Source organism: Gopherus flavomarginatus, chromosome 8 (assembly GCF_025201925.1).
Source record: "Gopherus flavomarginatus isolate rGopFla2 chromosome 8, rGopFla2.mat.asm, whole genome shotgun sequence".
In the NCBI taxonomy this organism is placed as follows: domain Eukaryota; kingdom Metazoa; phylum Chordata; order Testudines; family Testudinidae; genus Gopherus; species Gopherus flavomarginatus.
The window spans coordinates 70735584-70752584 of NC_066624.1; the positions used below are offsets into that span (position 1 = coordinate 70735584).

The following is a 17001-nucleotide window of genomic DNA, read 5'->3' on the forward strand; positions in this document are numbered from 1 at the left end:
AAAAAGGACCCATTTTGTTTTGTAAAATATCTGGCAAGAATCCCCTCTCCCTCGGTTCTGCTGTGTCCCTCCTCCCCTTCCTGCCTTCATCCCACTCTGACATCACAGTCACTGCTACTCTCGGCCACTCTTCCTTGCTCTCTCCCTGCAATCCCGTCCTCTCCAAATGCTTTTAGCTCCCACAACCCTGGGAGTTAAAAACTTAAATCCTGTCATTTGCACTTGCAAAGGATTATGTGCACCCAGCTGCACTTTCAAACTCGGCGGCCACGTTTTTAAAAGTGACTAAAATGTTTTCAGTGATGTCGGCTGAAGAAGCTATGTAGTACACATGGCAGGACTTGGGGCCTCAAACCTAATTTCCTCTCTCTCTTTTTAAATTAAGAACATACCCCAGCAAACTCTTTTTCAGTTATAGAATAATAAGCATCTGGAATGGCCAGGCAGATGTGGTTGTGATGTACTGGTAATGGGAACAGCCAGAATAGCGATGGGATGCTAGCGATGGCTGGCGGGGGAAATAGCATATTTAAAAAGATGAATCAACTCATTCTGAAATAGCTCCTGTTTGGCTTGGATTTCTGAGGGGCTGTCTGGCATAATCAGGATTTTATGACTGCCCTCTTCCTAACCAGATGTTAATAAGCAGCGTCTATTTGAATTGTGCTCATGAATAAAAGGACAAGCCCCTGTTTGTCTCATTCAACTCTGTTGCTCCTGTAAACAGTGCTCCAAAGTGGACTTCCCCAAGTTCAACTCTCACCTGCCCTGTGGCAGTTGTTGGATCACTAAAAGGATAAAGCTGCCACCCAGCTGATTTTTGTCACTGTAACTTAGCACCAGTGGCTGTTTGGGGAAATTGAGACTTGGAACATTATTCTGAGTGTAACTCTATGGGTTTGTATTTAGCGTGATTGTGAAGTGTGGGTTGTTAAAACTTGGCCCATGCATGCTTTTTTTGTTTTTTAATGAAATGTGATCTGAGCAGCCTGTTGCCCTATTCATATGTTTTTCCTTTTTGGCCCTGTGTCTATAATTGCTACAGAGTTGGAGAAATGCATTTAGAATTGGATGGCTCAGTTATCACTACTACTCTTCTCCCGACTAATTTGAGTGACTGTAATTATAGTGGCTGAAGTCCACATGCACTCCAAGCCGCTGTGTATTGCCTATATCCTCTCCTTTCTGCGTAAAGTCAGGTAGAAAGGGAGATTTGATATGCATAGAAATGCAGCCACTGCTCCTTTGACACTCCACTACATCCTGACCTGCTGGAAACAGGAGTAGCAGCAAAATTAAAAGGCCAGGGCATGGTTGCTAGCTCACACAAGGAAATAAATTTTCTATAGCATGTATAATCCAAGGATAATGGAGCACTTTTTGACCTTCAACCAATCCTACCACCTTGTCCTTTATAGTCGATGGGTATAACCATGCTTAGTAATACTTTACTGCCTGACCTTCCACAGATTGATACATATTCTGCTGTGTTAGAAATCATTTTTCCTTTTCTCATTCAAGCTTGTAACTGTCGAAGAACAGAAGTTCCTTACAGATACATTGTACAATACTGGAATCTTAATTGTCTGGGATCCAGCACCTTATCATGCCGAAATTCATGAGGTAAGTGAAGAATAGTGTAGTAAATGAGATTTACAGGGTAGCTGTGACCTCATTTCTTGCCATACATACATGAATGTTGAGGGTCATTCCTTTTAAAGTTGTTGTTTATTCCTCTGGCGTGCTGGATGTAGCAATGTATGTGTTCGCAAGTGCCTTTTGCCATCCCTGCATGAGATCAGCTCCTGTGATTTTTGTCACAACAAAGTTCATGAAATGTCCCCTTGTGATGTTGCGACCCTGTGTGCTAGGTTGTAATGCCCAGAGTGGGGAGCCGAGCCCAGCCCCATAGGTCAAGAGCAGCTGCTGCATGGAAAGTGCAGAGGGGACTCACTGTCCATTTCTCTCCTCTCTGCCCCTGCCCCCGAGATCCCTAGCTTGCCCCCTTTCCATGACAAAACATTTCCATGGCAACATCATAGCTCTGCTGATAGGAAATGTGTGTCTTTTCCAGACAAAGGTGAAGGGCCCTGAGTTGTCTATCTTTTATTGCCACAGTAAGTTTCCCATTGGCTGATCTCACATCAGGGTGACCACTTCTGCATATAATGTTCTCAAACTTGCTGTAGAGTGATAGTCTGCATTGTCTCATGAATCCAAAAGTTAGGCTGGACAGTCTGACCACAGTGGCCATTTTGGTTTTGAGAGCACCAGTCTGTCATAAGGTATATTTCAATGGTTTATAATTGATAAAAAAGCTCTTTTAAAAGGTCAGCAAATTCCTTTACTCATATCAGCTAGATTTCTGTAGGTATTGGATTCATAAACTGGAGTTACTTGTGTAGTAACTGCAGAGTAGCTGTACAATAGCTCTATTAATAGTCATCACATCTCTCTCTCTTAGTAATTGGATAGATCACCCATGTTGGCAGTATATTCAGAACTTTATTGCAGAACGGTATCCTGTGGTGCCCCCCTCATCCAATCGGAAGTCAGAAGCTTTGAACCATCTCCTCCCTTTAAATTATAAGAAAATAAAATCAGAGGATGTTCTTCTCACTTTGCGATGTGTTTATTGATTATGCAGTCTGTATATTCGGAAATGAGAAAGTTTGTTCCATTTTTAAAATAATTAAAAATACCTCTCAGCATTTGCACTGAAGAAGAATTTCAATATCTGAGGTATTGCAGTATCCTCTGATTTGGCCTCATTGTTCTCCGTTTTCTGTCATGTCTCCTTATTCTTGATTTGCACTGGGATATCTCAGTTGAAGTCAATAGTTACATCATTGTACAAAACAATAACTTACCTTGACAGTTTCAATAATAAGTTAATATTCTGTCAATATGCTATTTTAAGAAGCTTCAGCATAATATTCCAGGGCCAGAAAGCACAGGACCATCTCTCAAGCGGCATAATAACAAAGCTAAGGATTATACTACATCAAACAATCTCAGCAAGCAAAGCATGCAAAATGATAAACAGTAACAGCTTCAAAAACCAGTCCAGTGTAATTAGCATACAGAAGATGTGACTCTGAAACAACTGTCCCCCCTCTACAGGAGCAGGGCCTACAACCCTGGATTGAAAGCCATCTTTCAGAAAGAGAGGCATTTTGCTCCAGTAGTAGGGTGCTAGCCTGGGAGCCCCAGATTCAATTCCCTGCTCTGCCATAGACTTCCTGTATCACCTGGAACACATCTCTTAAGTCTTGATCGTATATCCCATTTTTAGGCTCCACTACCATCCACAAAACTCCTGCCAAATCCTGTAGGTACCTAAACTTGATGCCTTCGCTTTCAGTATAAAAGTTCCCTCTAGAATAAGTTTCTGCCTCCAAGCATGCCCACTTCCACACAACTCTAGGTGTCTGGACAGCTATCCCCATCCTAAGCCCCAGAGCGATCCACGAACCAGGAGGAGATAGGCGAGTAAATGCCTATCTTGTGTGCGGAGCCCGATGCAGGAAGTGTGCCCAGAGGTAACCTACCAGATTGATTCCCATTCACAATTGTTTTTAACTTTTAGAAATCCAAGGATTATAAAAACACTTCCATGCATTCCTCACTTTGAATGGGTACAGATACAACTGAATAAGGAGTCCCTGAAGTGTTCCTAAACCCCATTTTGCAGCGTTGTGCTAGTGCATCAGAATCTAAGTGAAGTCATTTGGAAATTAGCTATAAACTATTTATAATTAAATGTTTATAAATTAGTTTATTGTTAAAGCTGAGAGCAATGTAGAAGGGAAACAACCTCAAACAGTGAAAAGTTAAATCAATTATTAAAATTTGTACAGCATCAGTAACCCACGGTGCTATTTGTAACACACGAGTTATATCTCTAAAGGGTTGCTGATCCTTTGGAGTGCACGTCTGCTATAATCCTCAGCTCTACTGTCTCTCCTTAGTTTTTAGGTCACACCCTGACTTCCTAGATCAGAGACATTGCTTATAAAATGTCATCTGAATGTCCAAGCTTTTGTCTAGTCCTACACCCCCAACGAAGCAAGGGTATGTATGTAGCATGCTTAAGAGCCTCTACAGAGCTACGCTGGTACTTATTGCCTAGTAAAACCTCCTCTCTTCTAAATGGTCTGAGAGTTTAAGGAACATGAGCCCTCCTTCAGTATTTTTACTGAAGTAAGGTAGTGAGAGGAAAGCTTATAAATTTGTAAGCTCACAAATACACACATTTACAGTTCACTGCACATACTGTACATTATCATCTTCTGGTGCAATGTTGTGACAAAGATGCTTGTGTGCCAGCCTTGGAATATGACCTTTTGTTCTCTGAGATGAATATAACAATTGAGAATGGTATAAAAATGACTCACTGCACATAAGGTTGTCCTTTCAATGTCTTTCTAGGCCACGTGAACAGTCCTGCCAGCTGGGTATTCTAGAAGGAGACAGGATACAGGGTGATATCTCCTAAAATGTTTGGGAATGGAAAGGAGAGGAAATTGGATCTTGTACAGATTTTATTGCTAGTGGGATAGTCACTTTCATGTAGCAAAATCTTCTCCCTGAATCTCCCAATGTAAATATCAAGCAGACATTAAAAACCTGATCCAGAGTCCATTTGAAGTCCTTGGGGTTCTTTCCACTGACATCAGTGAATTTTGGATCAGACCCTAAATGCAAATAAAAATGGAGTAGTTGGTAAGACACTTTTGTGAACTGGATCACTGACACACCCACCACTGACATGTGGAAGATCTTAATGCATTAGAGATGAGAAACTTAGAAGGATAGAACTCCATAATAGTCTACTGAAAAGTGAGATGGTTCTTCATCACTCTTCAGTATAAGAGTGTCTTATAATAGAGAGTGCAAGAAGGTGTGGAAGGGGAGGAAATATGCCATTTCCCTGCATTGCTTTGTGAATTGCAATACAGCCTGATGTGATACGCATGTCAAATTACATTCCACTTGTAAAGAAATTTCTTTCACAGCATCTTTAAAGTTACGTAGTGGATATTTTTGTAGACCTTCGTGTTCTGTTGTGGGTGCCATGGGCTCACCTGTCTGGTGCATGATAACTCTCCGATCAGCACCTTGCTCTCTGAATTAGAATGCAGGTGTAATTTCAAAGGGCAACCTGTTACATGAAAGATAAGTTACTGCATCCCACAGCAGTGCAGAACAATAATAGATTCCTTAGGTGTTTTGTGAGAGATCTTGTCCTTGAGGCGAGGGAAAAAGGATCTGACTTGTTAATTCTATTTTAGTGGTACAGAAAACCAGACTACAGTTTCTTTGTAAACTACAAGGCGTATCGGACTAGACATCCAGAACAGCCCTTTTATATCCTGAACCCAAAAATGCAGTGGCAGCTCTGGGATATTCTGCAGGAGAACTCACTGGAGGAAATTCAGCCCAATCCACCTTCTTCTGGAATGCTTGGTAATGTACCCACCCAGTAAATATTTGGCTTTATTAGTTTTGCATGGGGCTCTTCGGTTTATTGAAGAGCTGATAATGGTCATGCTTTCTGTTTATCAGATTCAGAGCAGCCCTTTGGAGGTTCCTAATAATGTTCAACTTCTGTAAAATGTAATGTTTCCCATCTCAAAACAGCAGCTTAATTCTGTTAGAAAACAGCATTTCCCAGCAGCAGCTCTCAAACTGTTCTGTGTAGCACTGACTCCAGAAATAGCTATACTCAGATTAAACACAGATGCAGACTGGAACAATGTCAATTGTCAATAAAAGGTGCAATCACCTTTTACTGGTCACCAGCATTTCTAGCCAATAGGAAAAGGGCAACTCATATCTGATCTAATCTGAAGCACAGTGAAGTCTTTCAGGACTTCCACTGCTATTCCTTTTCATTGCTTTTTTATTTTAATAAGCGAATAAATTTATCAGCTCTCTATTGCAGTCAACAAATAGTTTTATTTTCAAATTGATGAGCCATTACCTATTATGGGATAAGCACAGTTCATAAAGAAAGATTTTAATAAAGGAAAAAGTAGTCAGAACTCAGTTATAACTGTAAAAATGGTAAATAATTCCCCCTCAATCAGCCTTATCCCTCATTCTAAAGCCCTTTTGTTTCGTCACCTTGTGCTGATCTTAAAACATTAGTGAAGAGGCCCATTTCCCTCCCAGACAGAAATTCAATTGTGGCCAGGTTTTCTCCTCTTCACAACCTTATTTAATCAGCAACAAAATGAAAAGGAACCAACTGCTAAGGAGCGATTTATAAGAAAACCACTTACAGTGGAGTTGTCGTCTTGTTTGTTTTGTTGGTGGCAAAATTGTTCTGCTTTGGTTGCCATCCTACTGCTTGCAAAAGGACACTCATACTGTAAGATATCTCCCTCCCTTCCCCGCCTTCCAAGCTATTAAATCATTGCTGGCTCATGTTCAGCACTAATGTGTAATGAGGGAGACAGCTGATTTTAGAAGGAAATCACAATGCAAATGATTATTGATTAGAGCAAGGGATTGAGAAGGCAGGACTCCTGCACAGCTCCGTCTCTTGACCTTTTTTATGCCTCAGTTTCCCCATTTGTAATATGAGTATAATCTGTCTCCCAGTGATGACAGAGTGAGATACAAGCTTTTGAGCTTACACAGAGCTCTTCTTCAGGTGACCTCTACAGAAGAGCTCTGTATAGCTTGAAAACTTGTCTCTTTCACCAATTGAAGTTGGTTCAATAAAAGATATTCTTCCCATGTGTGGAATAGACCTAGGGACCAGCATACCTGCTATGGCCCTGCTGGCCAAGCCCTATGCACAGTGATCCTCATAACCATTCTGGCTCTGATCTGACCTGCTAAGGCCACGCCATGGGTACGCATGCATGCCACGTGCCTGAGTCTGGAGTTTCTTCAAAGCAGTGTCCGTTGACCCACACATTCGCAGTAACATTCCTCGCGCACCTGATTGAGGGTATAAGAGGCAATGCGGCTCGACACCTCTCCAGTTTCTTCTTACTGCCCCATGGTCTGAGTCAGAATCATGTCCTCTGTAAAATTTATTTGTAAATAGTTTATATCTTAGCTTAGGAACTCTAATTAGTATAGAATAGAATACACACCCTCTCCAGTCAGGGGAAATCGTCCTTGGTCCCCAGACTATGCCCAGGGTCCCGAGTTTCAAGAAGCAAGGAAAAAGAAGGACCCACTGGTTCCAGCAGTATTCATCATAGGTACCATCTCATCTATCCAAAGACTGGCTACATCAGATGAACTGGGCCCTTCAGGAGTTTCTATGGGAACTGCTCGGACCCCAGGCTGTGTGGAGACCTTTGTAACGTCAGAAGATGTATTCCTCCCCTACCTGCAGTCTCCACTCCTTTTGGGCCCTGCCCTCTTGAAAGATGCCCTTATCCTGGAGGATGAATCGTTATCATTGTCTCAAGAGAAGTTCCATCTCTATCCATCGCACAGGAGAGCCCCGGTACTGATGGAATCAGAGGAGTCGGAGGAGATAGCTGCACCATATCTCTGCGAAGGCACTGGAGCCCTAACAGACAGCCGAGACACTATTATCTGCCAGGTTATGACCCTCCAAGAGACACCTAATATTGATTCCCCGGGGGTCCACCGTGAGCAGTGGATCTTTCCTTATTTCAGGTGCCCGGACCCCACTCAGGAGTCATACCACTCCTCCTCCTGTCATCAGCTGGTTCAATACGTGTATGAGGAGGAAGAACCAGCACCAGTTCCAATGGGGGCCTCATCATCCTCTCTGGACATTGCCGTCACTACTTCATTGCCGTCTCCACTGGATGACCACCAGCAATACCAGGAGTTGTTGCACAGGGTCACTAATGATCTACAAATTCCTCTAGAGGAGGTCCAGGGCCCTCAGAATCAACTACTGGACATTTTACAATCACAGGGACCGACCAGGGTGGCCCTTCCAAACTAATCAGGACATATTAGAACCAGCCAGAGAGGTTTAGCACACACAGCATCTTGTGCCTCTATGCCAAAAAGAAAGATACTATTTTGTGCTGGCCAAGGATGCTGACTTCTTGTTTTCTCATCCTGCCCGTAACTTGTTGGTGATACAGGTGACTACAGAGAGAGCTCAGCCACGCTACCAAAAATCTACCTTGGCCCATAAAGGCTCAAAGAGAGTGGACCTCCTGGGTAGGAAGGTTTTCTCCTCTGCAGTCCTCCGGTTTTGTATAGTTGATTACCAAGCTTTATTAGCAAAATACAATTTTAATACCTACACCAGGCCTACAGAATGTAAAGACAAACTCCCCATGGAAGACTGAGCCCAGTTCCAGTCCTTTCTGGATGAGGGGAGGCTGGTAGCAAAGGTGGCTCTCTCGGCTGTGGTAGATGCCACAGATACAGCATCCAGATCTTTGGCCCCAGGACTGGTCCTGCAAAAGGGACTCATATCAGGCTTCCCTAGAGAGGTCCAAAATGCTATCCAAGACCTTTGACAAGTCTAACCTTTTTAATGAAAAGACAGATGAGTCTCTACGCTCTCTAAAGGACTTGAGATCCACCCTGTGATTTACACACCAGCCCTCAGGAGGAAATGCCAGGAATAGCCCTTTTGACCACGACTATCCCCTTTACATACCCCATACTACCAGCATCCACCTGAATCTTTCTCATAAGTGACAAAGGATTCAGAGGTCTCATTTCTCAGTTCCCTTCACTGCTGCACCCTCCATGTATTCCCAACCACAGGCTGAAGGCCATTTTTGATGTGCATGTCAACACTCGCACATAGGATACTCCATAGAGTTTCTTTCTTTCCCTCACAAAACACATGCCAGACCCCCCTTTGAGGACCCCTCTCATCAATCCTTGTTACACCAGAGACTGATAGAGAGATCCCAAGGGAGTACCAAGGTAGAGGGTTCTACTCCCCATATTTTCTAACCCTCAGAAAAGACATGACCTTTGGCAATGCAACATCTTTATCCAAAAGCTGAAATTCAGGATGATCACACTGGCATCTATAAACCGCTCTTCAGGAGTGAGTGTGGTTTGCGGCTCTCAACATAAAGGAAGCATGGTTCCACATGGACATTCACCCATCACACAGGAGATTTCTGTGTTTCATGGTTGACCAAGAGTACTACCAGTTCTGCGTCCTTCTCTGTGGGCTCACAGCAGCTCCAAATGTGTTCACAAAAGTTTTCACCATGGTAGCAGCCCACATGAGTCATAAGGGATATATAGTATTTCCATACCTGGATGATTGGTTTTTGGTAGGCCAATATTGCCAAGAAGTTATATCAGCAACAGAGTTTCGTCTGTGCCTTCTTGCCACCATAGGTGTTTGCATAAACAAAGATAAGTTCTTTTTGTCACCCACCAGGACAATACATTTTATAGGAGCATGGCTGGATTCAATCTCTGCGAGAGCTTTCCTGCCTGCAGATAGATTTTATGCGATGAGTAACCTGATATCTTGCATCACCTGCAAACCTCGAGCTATGGTTATTCCTTTGCCTATTCCTCCCTTCCCAAGGAGATACAGAACACTGTTGAAGATCTCCCCATCGATGGGGACAAGCTCCTCGCCTCTACGACCAATGAGATCCTTCCTTCCATGAAGGACTCATCTGCCACACTCTGATCTCTAGGCACCGAAACACCTGTCACAAAAAAGAGACAATATAGGTATCAGCCATATCAGTGACCACGCTACCATACCTTTGTGCATCATCAACCTTTAAGACAATATGATACGCAGCAATAACAATGCCATAGACCCAGAACCCAATGATGTCGCCCTCACAAACAACGGTGACCCACCCTCCTAACTCAAATAACAAATTTGGAGTCTTGGTCGAGAGTACAGAAAGCCTCGCACCCTCTCCAGTGCCACCTCCAACCATCCATTTCTTTGGACATTGTCTACATCCGTTCCTTGCCAATTGGGAAGCCATCACTATGGACATATGGGTCCTGGAAATCATCAGATCAGGTTATACCATCCCCTTCCTCTCTTACCTCCCACGCACCCTCCCGCCCCATCCCTCTTCAGAGACACCTCTTATGAACATTTGCTCCATCAGGAGATACAACACATCATGCAACTAGGAGCGATACAGGAAGTACCGTCTCAACACAGAGGGAAAGGGTTTTATTTCCACTACTTCTTGACAGAAAAGAAAAACTGCAGATGTCACCCTATCCTCGAACTCTGACATTTAAACTAGTTTGTCAAGAAACAGAAATTCTAGATGGTTACTCTCTCAATGATAATTCCTACACTGGAGCATGGAGATTAGTTTCAACCCTTGACCTTGAAGACGCATATTTCCATTTCACTATTCACCTTGCCCATCGACATTTCCTCAGTTTGCCGTGGGAGTGCAACACTATCAATACAGAGTCCTCCCATTTGACCTCTCCACTGTACATGTGTCTTCTCAGAAAAAAAATGGTCCAAATTTTTCCTCACCTGGATGATTGTCTCCTCAAGTCTCCCATTCACTTGGAAGTGATCTGCACAACTTTTACAACCCACTCTGGGTCTGCAAATAAACAAAAACAAATCTACCTTACGACCTAATCAACATATCGACTTCATCGACGCCCACCTTGATTCCACCAGTGGTCTTACCTCTCTTCCCCAGGACAGATTCCACACAATGGGCACCCTTATTACCCAGATACGTGCCAGCCCACAGACTACAGTCCGAGATTTCCTGCAGCTCTTAGGACACAGGCTGCTTGCACATTTGTGGTCACAAATGCTAACCTATACATGCGATGCCTTCAGGTATACAAACCAAATATGCACAGGCTAAACCAATGACTAACTGTGCCCCCAGAAGTCAAGGATTCGCTTCTGTGGTGGACCTCTCCCATTAACCTCTGAACTGGGGTTCCCTTCCGACAAGATCCCCCTTCAATGATCATCACTACAGATGCATCCCTCACAGGATGGGGAGCACACATGGGCCATCTCACCACTCAGAGCCTCCAGTCCTCTACAGAAACCAAGCTTCACATAAATTTGCTAGAGCTCAGGGCCGTATGCAATGCCTGCCTCCATTTCCTTCCCATTATCCAAAACTGCCGAATTCAGATCATGACCGACAACATCACATGCATATTTTATGTCAACGGACAGAGGGAGCCCGATCTCACTCCCTCTGCACAGAGGCAGTAAAACTATGGAACTGGTGTCCTCAACACAATATCCATATCTCCACCTCATACCTGCCAGGTTCTCAGAACACCACCACAAATGAGCTCAGTCGATCCTTCCCCATACAGCACGAATGGGGACTCAACGACACCATTCTCTCCAACATTTTCCAGAAGTGGAGTTATCCCCAACTGGATCTATTTGTCACAGCAATAAACAAAAAATGCCTGACATTCTGCTCCAGAGCAGACCTGGGGAAACACTCCTGAGGAGATGCCTTCATGCTCCCGTGGACGGAACTCTCATATATGTGTTCCCACCAATACCTTTCTTGAACAGAATAACACAGAAGATAAGAACAGACAGATCCAACATCATTCTAATAGCCCCAGCGTGGCCCAGACAACCGTGGTATCCCTATCTCAATTGGATGCCGGTCAAGCCACCGATTCCCCTTCCCCTGCTCAGCAACCTCCTATCAAAACGCCCGGGACAGCTATTTCACCCCAACACACAATGTCTCCACCTGAGGGCTTGGCTAAACAATGGTTCTCTAATGAGGAGTTAACCTGTTCAGACCAAGTGCGGACAGTCTTACTACACAGCAGAACACATACCACGCCCACTGCTTACCTGCATAAATGGAAACTGGTCACATCTTTACACTGACAAACAGACCTCTCCAGTTTCTGCCTCACTCCCAATGATACTAGATTACCTGCTACACTTTAAAACATCTGGTCTCTCCATGAGCTCACTCAAGGCCCACCACATTTCACCATAAGATTGACAATGCTACAGTCTTTGCCCATCCAATCACCAAAAGGTTCCTGAATGGTATCTAGACTTTATATCCAGACGTAAAACCGCCCACTACACCCTGGGACCTACACCTAGTCCTCAAAGTCCTGATGGACAAACCCTGTGAGCCAGTGGCTACCTGCTCCCTCCTCCACCTATCCATGAAGACCACCTTCCTGATAGCAATCACATCTGCCAGACGAGTAGGAGAAATGGGAGCACTTGCGGCAGACCCTCCGTATACCATGTTCTTCTGCAATAAGGTCACACTCCGCACACATCCGAAGTTGCTACCTAAGATAAACTCCTCCTTTCATCTCAACGAGCCTATACACCTACCAACATTTTTCCCAAAACCTCACGCTAATGCTTTTGAAGCAGCAGTGCACACTCTTGATGTATGCAAGGCACTATCCTTTTGCCCAAATAGAACAAAACCATTTAGAAAAACCCCAAAACTTTTTGTCTCTGCTACTCAGCGATCACAGGGAAAGGCTATGTCTACACAGAGACTCTCCAAATGGATTGCTGACTGCATACATCTCTGTTACCAACTGAGGCAAATACACTCTCCTACATCAATTAGGACACACTCTACTAGAGCTGTCTCCACCTCCACTGCCTTGCTCCATAATGTCCCACTTTCTGACATATGCAAGGCAGCTATCTGGGCATTGAACCTTACCTTCGCCAGTCATTATGCTCTCATGCACACTGCAGCGTCTGACATCAAGATGGGTAGAGCTGTCTTGTCAACAGCCTTCTTACCTGATCTGAAGTCCCAACCATCCTAAGGGATACTGCTTTTCAGTCACCTGGAGTGGAGCACCCACAGGGACATCTCTCAAACAAGAAGAGGATGTTACTCACCAAGTGCAATAACTGATGTTCTTCGAGATGAGTGTCCCTATGTGTGCGCCACTGTCTGCCCTCCTCCCCTCTACTTCAGAATCTGAAACACATTCCATTGTAGAGAAGGAACTGAGGAGCCCTGGCCGTGCACATGCTATTCAAACACTGACAGCTCGTGAGGCATACACAGCACATGCATGGCCAGTAGAGGTACTGCTGTAGAAATCTCTGATCGAAGGCACTGGGACCCCCTTGACCTGGAGTGGAGCACCCACAGGGACACTCATCTCGAAGAACGTCTGTTACTGCACAGGGTGAGTAACCTCCTCTTCTTCCCAAAACCCCACGCTTCTTCTGAGAAAAGAGACCTCACTCCCTTAACGTCAGGCTCATCCTGGCATTCTACCTGCAGAGAACCAAACCCATTAGAAAATCTCCGAGATTCTTTGTTATTGTGGCAGAAAGGTCACAGAGACAAGCTATATCATTACAGAGGATTTCTAAGTGGGTTTCAAGATGCATCTCAGAACACTACAAAACATCGAAGCTCCCCCATCCTGAGCATATCACAGCTCACTTCACGTAGACACAAGCTGACTCCCTGACATCCTTATTGGACATTCCACTATAGGACATCTACAGGGTGCCAACTTGGAGTTCCGTTCATACTTTGACATTAAACTATTCTCTAACTCAAGCAGCAATGGTGGATGCAGCTGTAGGAATGGCAGTACTACAAACCTCTCTGCTGCCAGTTTCATAGTACCATCTTCTGGTCTGAATGCTGCTAGACAGTCACCCAGATATGGAATACACATAGGGACCAGCACTCGAAGAAGAAATGAAGATTACTTGCTGTAATTGGAGGTTCTTTGAAATGTGCGATCCCTATCTGTATTTCACTACCCGCCTTCCATCCTCTCTGCTTTGGATCTTGTTGAATTGCAGTAAGAAGAGGAACTGGAATGGCGTTGATCCACACTGCCTCTTATACGCTCGGTCAGGAGCATGAGGAGAGCTGCTGCGCATGTGCAGGTCAATGGAGACTGCTTTGAAGAATTCCTGAACTCAGGCACATGTGTGCATGCGTACCCATGTGTGGAATACAGATAGGGACCACACATCTCAAAGGACCTCCAGTTGCAGTAAGTAACCTCTACTTACCTCTCCCACCTTGTTTCTCTAATATCCTGTGACCAACACAGCTACAACTACATTGTATATCCCAGTGATGATATAAGCTTAAATTGTTCAGTATGCTCTGGGAACCTTTGGAAGGCCCCATGTAACTGGAAATAGTTACTTATGGTAAAGTCTGATCAAAATATTTTTTTTAAAAAACGGGGAATACAATTTGACAAAGTAGTCACAAAATTAAAAAGAATTAGTTGTGTAGCATTAGTAGATTCCCTAGTCGTCCTTCCAGATGTCACAAATATAATCAGATCTGAAACTCAGCATAATTCAGTGGGATGCTAGAAAATAAATATTTATCCAGATTCCCTGGTATGCCCTGGGTGCTTTGCAATGCTTTAGCAATGTAAAGCAGCCTGTAAACCTGGATTAATTGTTAATTCTCTAACAGTTGCTTTGCACAGAACATACCATGGAATGTGGCTGATCATGGTTAACTGCATTCTGGAATTGCTTGTGTACTTCACATACGACACATGAGGGCAACACTGCTGCATCTAGGGAAATGGCTTTGTGCTTGAACAGTAGCATACTGTGCAGCGATGCTGAACTGCAAAACAAGCCCTCTCTAGACTTGTGATTTTTACTGGCTGTGCATTCATTAGGTGAGGTGTTGCACTCCTCCCACACAACACAAAACCTTCCCCTAGACTTGAGACTGGCAAGTTTGGCCAAGTTAAGTAGGAGGGAGGACCAAGCCTGAGCCTGCCCCAGTCCAACTTCCCCAGGTGAGGTGGGCAAAGCCCCAGTCTTGCTGTAACCTGAGCCCCACCACCGATGGCCGAAGCTGAAGCACTCAGGCTTTGGCTTCAATCATGGGTGGTTGGGCTCTGGTTTTGGCTTCAGCCCCAGGCCCCAGCAAGTCTAAACCAGCCCTAGTGACTCCGTTAAAACAGGGTTGTGACCCACTTTGGGGTCCTGACCCACAGTTTGAGAACCGCTGATATAGTGCGTGCTTGGCTACTCAGCAAGTTTTCACCCACTATCAAGAAGTAGTAGCATTTTTAATGGTGATCTTACAACTCATGGCATATTGCTGTCATACAGTATCTTCATGAGACTTTAATGGGGCATATTGTGCTGTATCTAACAGGATGCAGATGCCAGTCTCAGCATCTGTGATTTTGGAGGTGTAACCAATTTGTATGTGAATGAGCGAGTGGCTCAACAATTGTGCAGACTTCAAGGAGCTTCAGAAGATAGCCTCCTCCAGGCATAGCCTTTTCTACCTCTCCATATGGTCTGAACGTTACAAAGACCACTTCTTGCAGGGAAACCCCACCACCTCCCATCTTGGGAGACAGAAGGAGATATTTTTTGCTTAAACCTCCTGCCTCACATTTAAGCAAGAAGATGATTTCTTTCATAACCTGTTTGTCCCCGGGTTGACTGACTGGTTCTCACTCTCCCCCTGCCAGGCATTGTGATCATGATGACCCTCTGTGATGAAGTGAATGTTTATGAATTCCTCCCTTCCAAACGACGGACAGACATCTGCCACTATTACCAGAGATACCATGACCGCGCCTGCACCATGGGTGCTTACCACCCACTGCTATTTGAGAAAAACTTGGTGAAGCACATTAACCAAGGCCAAAATGAGTTAATTTACACCCATGGGAAAGTGACTTTGCCCGGTTTCAGAAACATGCACTGTTAGCAACTCAACTTCTACTGTGCATATATACTTCTGTTGATTTTCAAGGCACTTTTAGAAGGATATTGTTGAGGTTGTTAGGCCTAAACATTGATGTGCCCTGACAGTTCTTCCATAATGCACCCCTTACATTAAGGATTCCTGTGATGCAACTTCTCCGATCTGTACAATAGCAGTAAGCATTACACATCCTCCACAATTATCCAATATCTATTGCGTGAACTTCCAGTCAGATTAGTGGGTCTGAGGGGCTGAGTACCTTCAGCTGCAGTTGGCTACCTGAGTTGTTTTCTATGCAGTGTAAGCCAACATATTGCTGGTGTCACTCCGCTGAACTCAGTGGAATTATACCAACAGAAAATATGGCCCATTTTAAAAAAGAATGGCTAAAAATAATCCCATAGTTCTGGAATCTTTAAAGACAGGCCTATGATTATGGACCCACTGTGAAGGTTGCCTGTTAAGATAGGCAGTAGTTCAACAAGTTAAAATCTATTACTTGAATTATAGTCCTAACGACCTCAAGAAACAGTCCTTTATATTCTGGAATTTTGATGGCGATTCTGCCAAATCAAGGAGGAATTGTTCAGTGTCGATTTGTTTTGGAATTTTTACCTTTGTAAAAATTATGATGTTCAGTGAATTGCTAAATTGAATTTAAATGTCTGGTGACCACTCAGTCATGTTTATTCAATGTAGCATCCTGTTAGGGACACAGGATATTTTAATTCCAAATCATTTTCGGGAAGACTTTTGAAAGGCATAAATAGCAGTTTGCAATGGTAATGGGGGTTGGTGCCTAGCTGCCATTTGGACCCTGTTGAAGTCTCCCCATTAGTAGTTTAGGACAATAATGCTACATAGTCACAAGCAACGAAATAAGCCATGGGGCTACTAGCCAGCCACAGACCAGATCTAGGTTTCATCAGCTGTCCAAGTTGACCTCTATTAGCTATTCCTGACATTTAGATAATCTCTCTCATACACACACATACACCCTTTCCAAGTGCACAGAGAATAAGCACATTACGCTATCTCTTGAAATAGCAGCTGGGAAGGGGGAGCTGCACTGTGCTCTTCAAGCCAGTGCAAAAGGGAGGTGGGCAGAGCTTTGACTCCTTCCTGTCCCCTTGATGTGATTTTTGTCCTCAGAGTTCATGAAAGGAGTAGTCTTTTTGATTTCCCCCAGTCATAGTTTTTGTTTGGTCTGGGCAGAGGGACACCTTGGTTTGTCTCCATTCCCTCTGTTCAGCTATTCCAGATCCACTATCCCTTTTCTCATGGTTCAGATAGGATCTTCGCTTCCAAGCTGAAGCCACTCGGTCACACTCTGCTGTTGTGTACA

The 17001-nt window shown here is 44.1% G+C and overlaps 1 protein-coding gene across 9 annotated transcripts in view; it reads left to right on the forward strand.

Moving 5' to 3' along the window:
- The window catches only part of ST6GAL1 (ST6 beta-galactoside alpha-2,6-sialyltransferase 1), a 140711-nt gene extending 124714 nt beyond the window's left edge, over positions 1-15997 (forward strand). For all 9 annotated transcript variants that reach the window (XM_050964085.1, XM_050964084.1, XM_050964081.1 and 6 more), the window contains 3 exons: positions 1522-1623; positions 5295-5469; positions 15418-15997. In XM_050964085.1, the coding sequence (XP_050820042.1) occupies positions 1522-1623; positions 5295-5469; positions 15418-15659 (519 nt within the window). In that variant the 3' untranslated portion in view covers positions 15660-15997. The remainder of the gene's footprint in view (positions 1-1521; positions 1624-5294; positions 5470-15417) is intronic.
- Positions 15998-17001: the final 1004 nt, after the last annotated feature.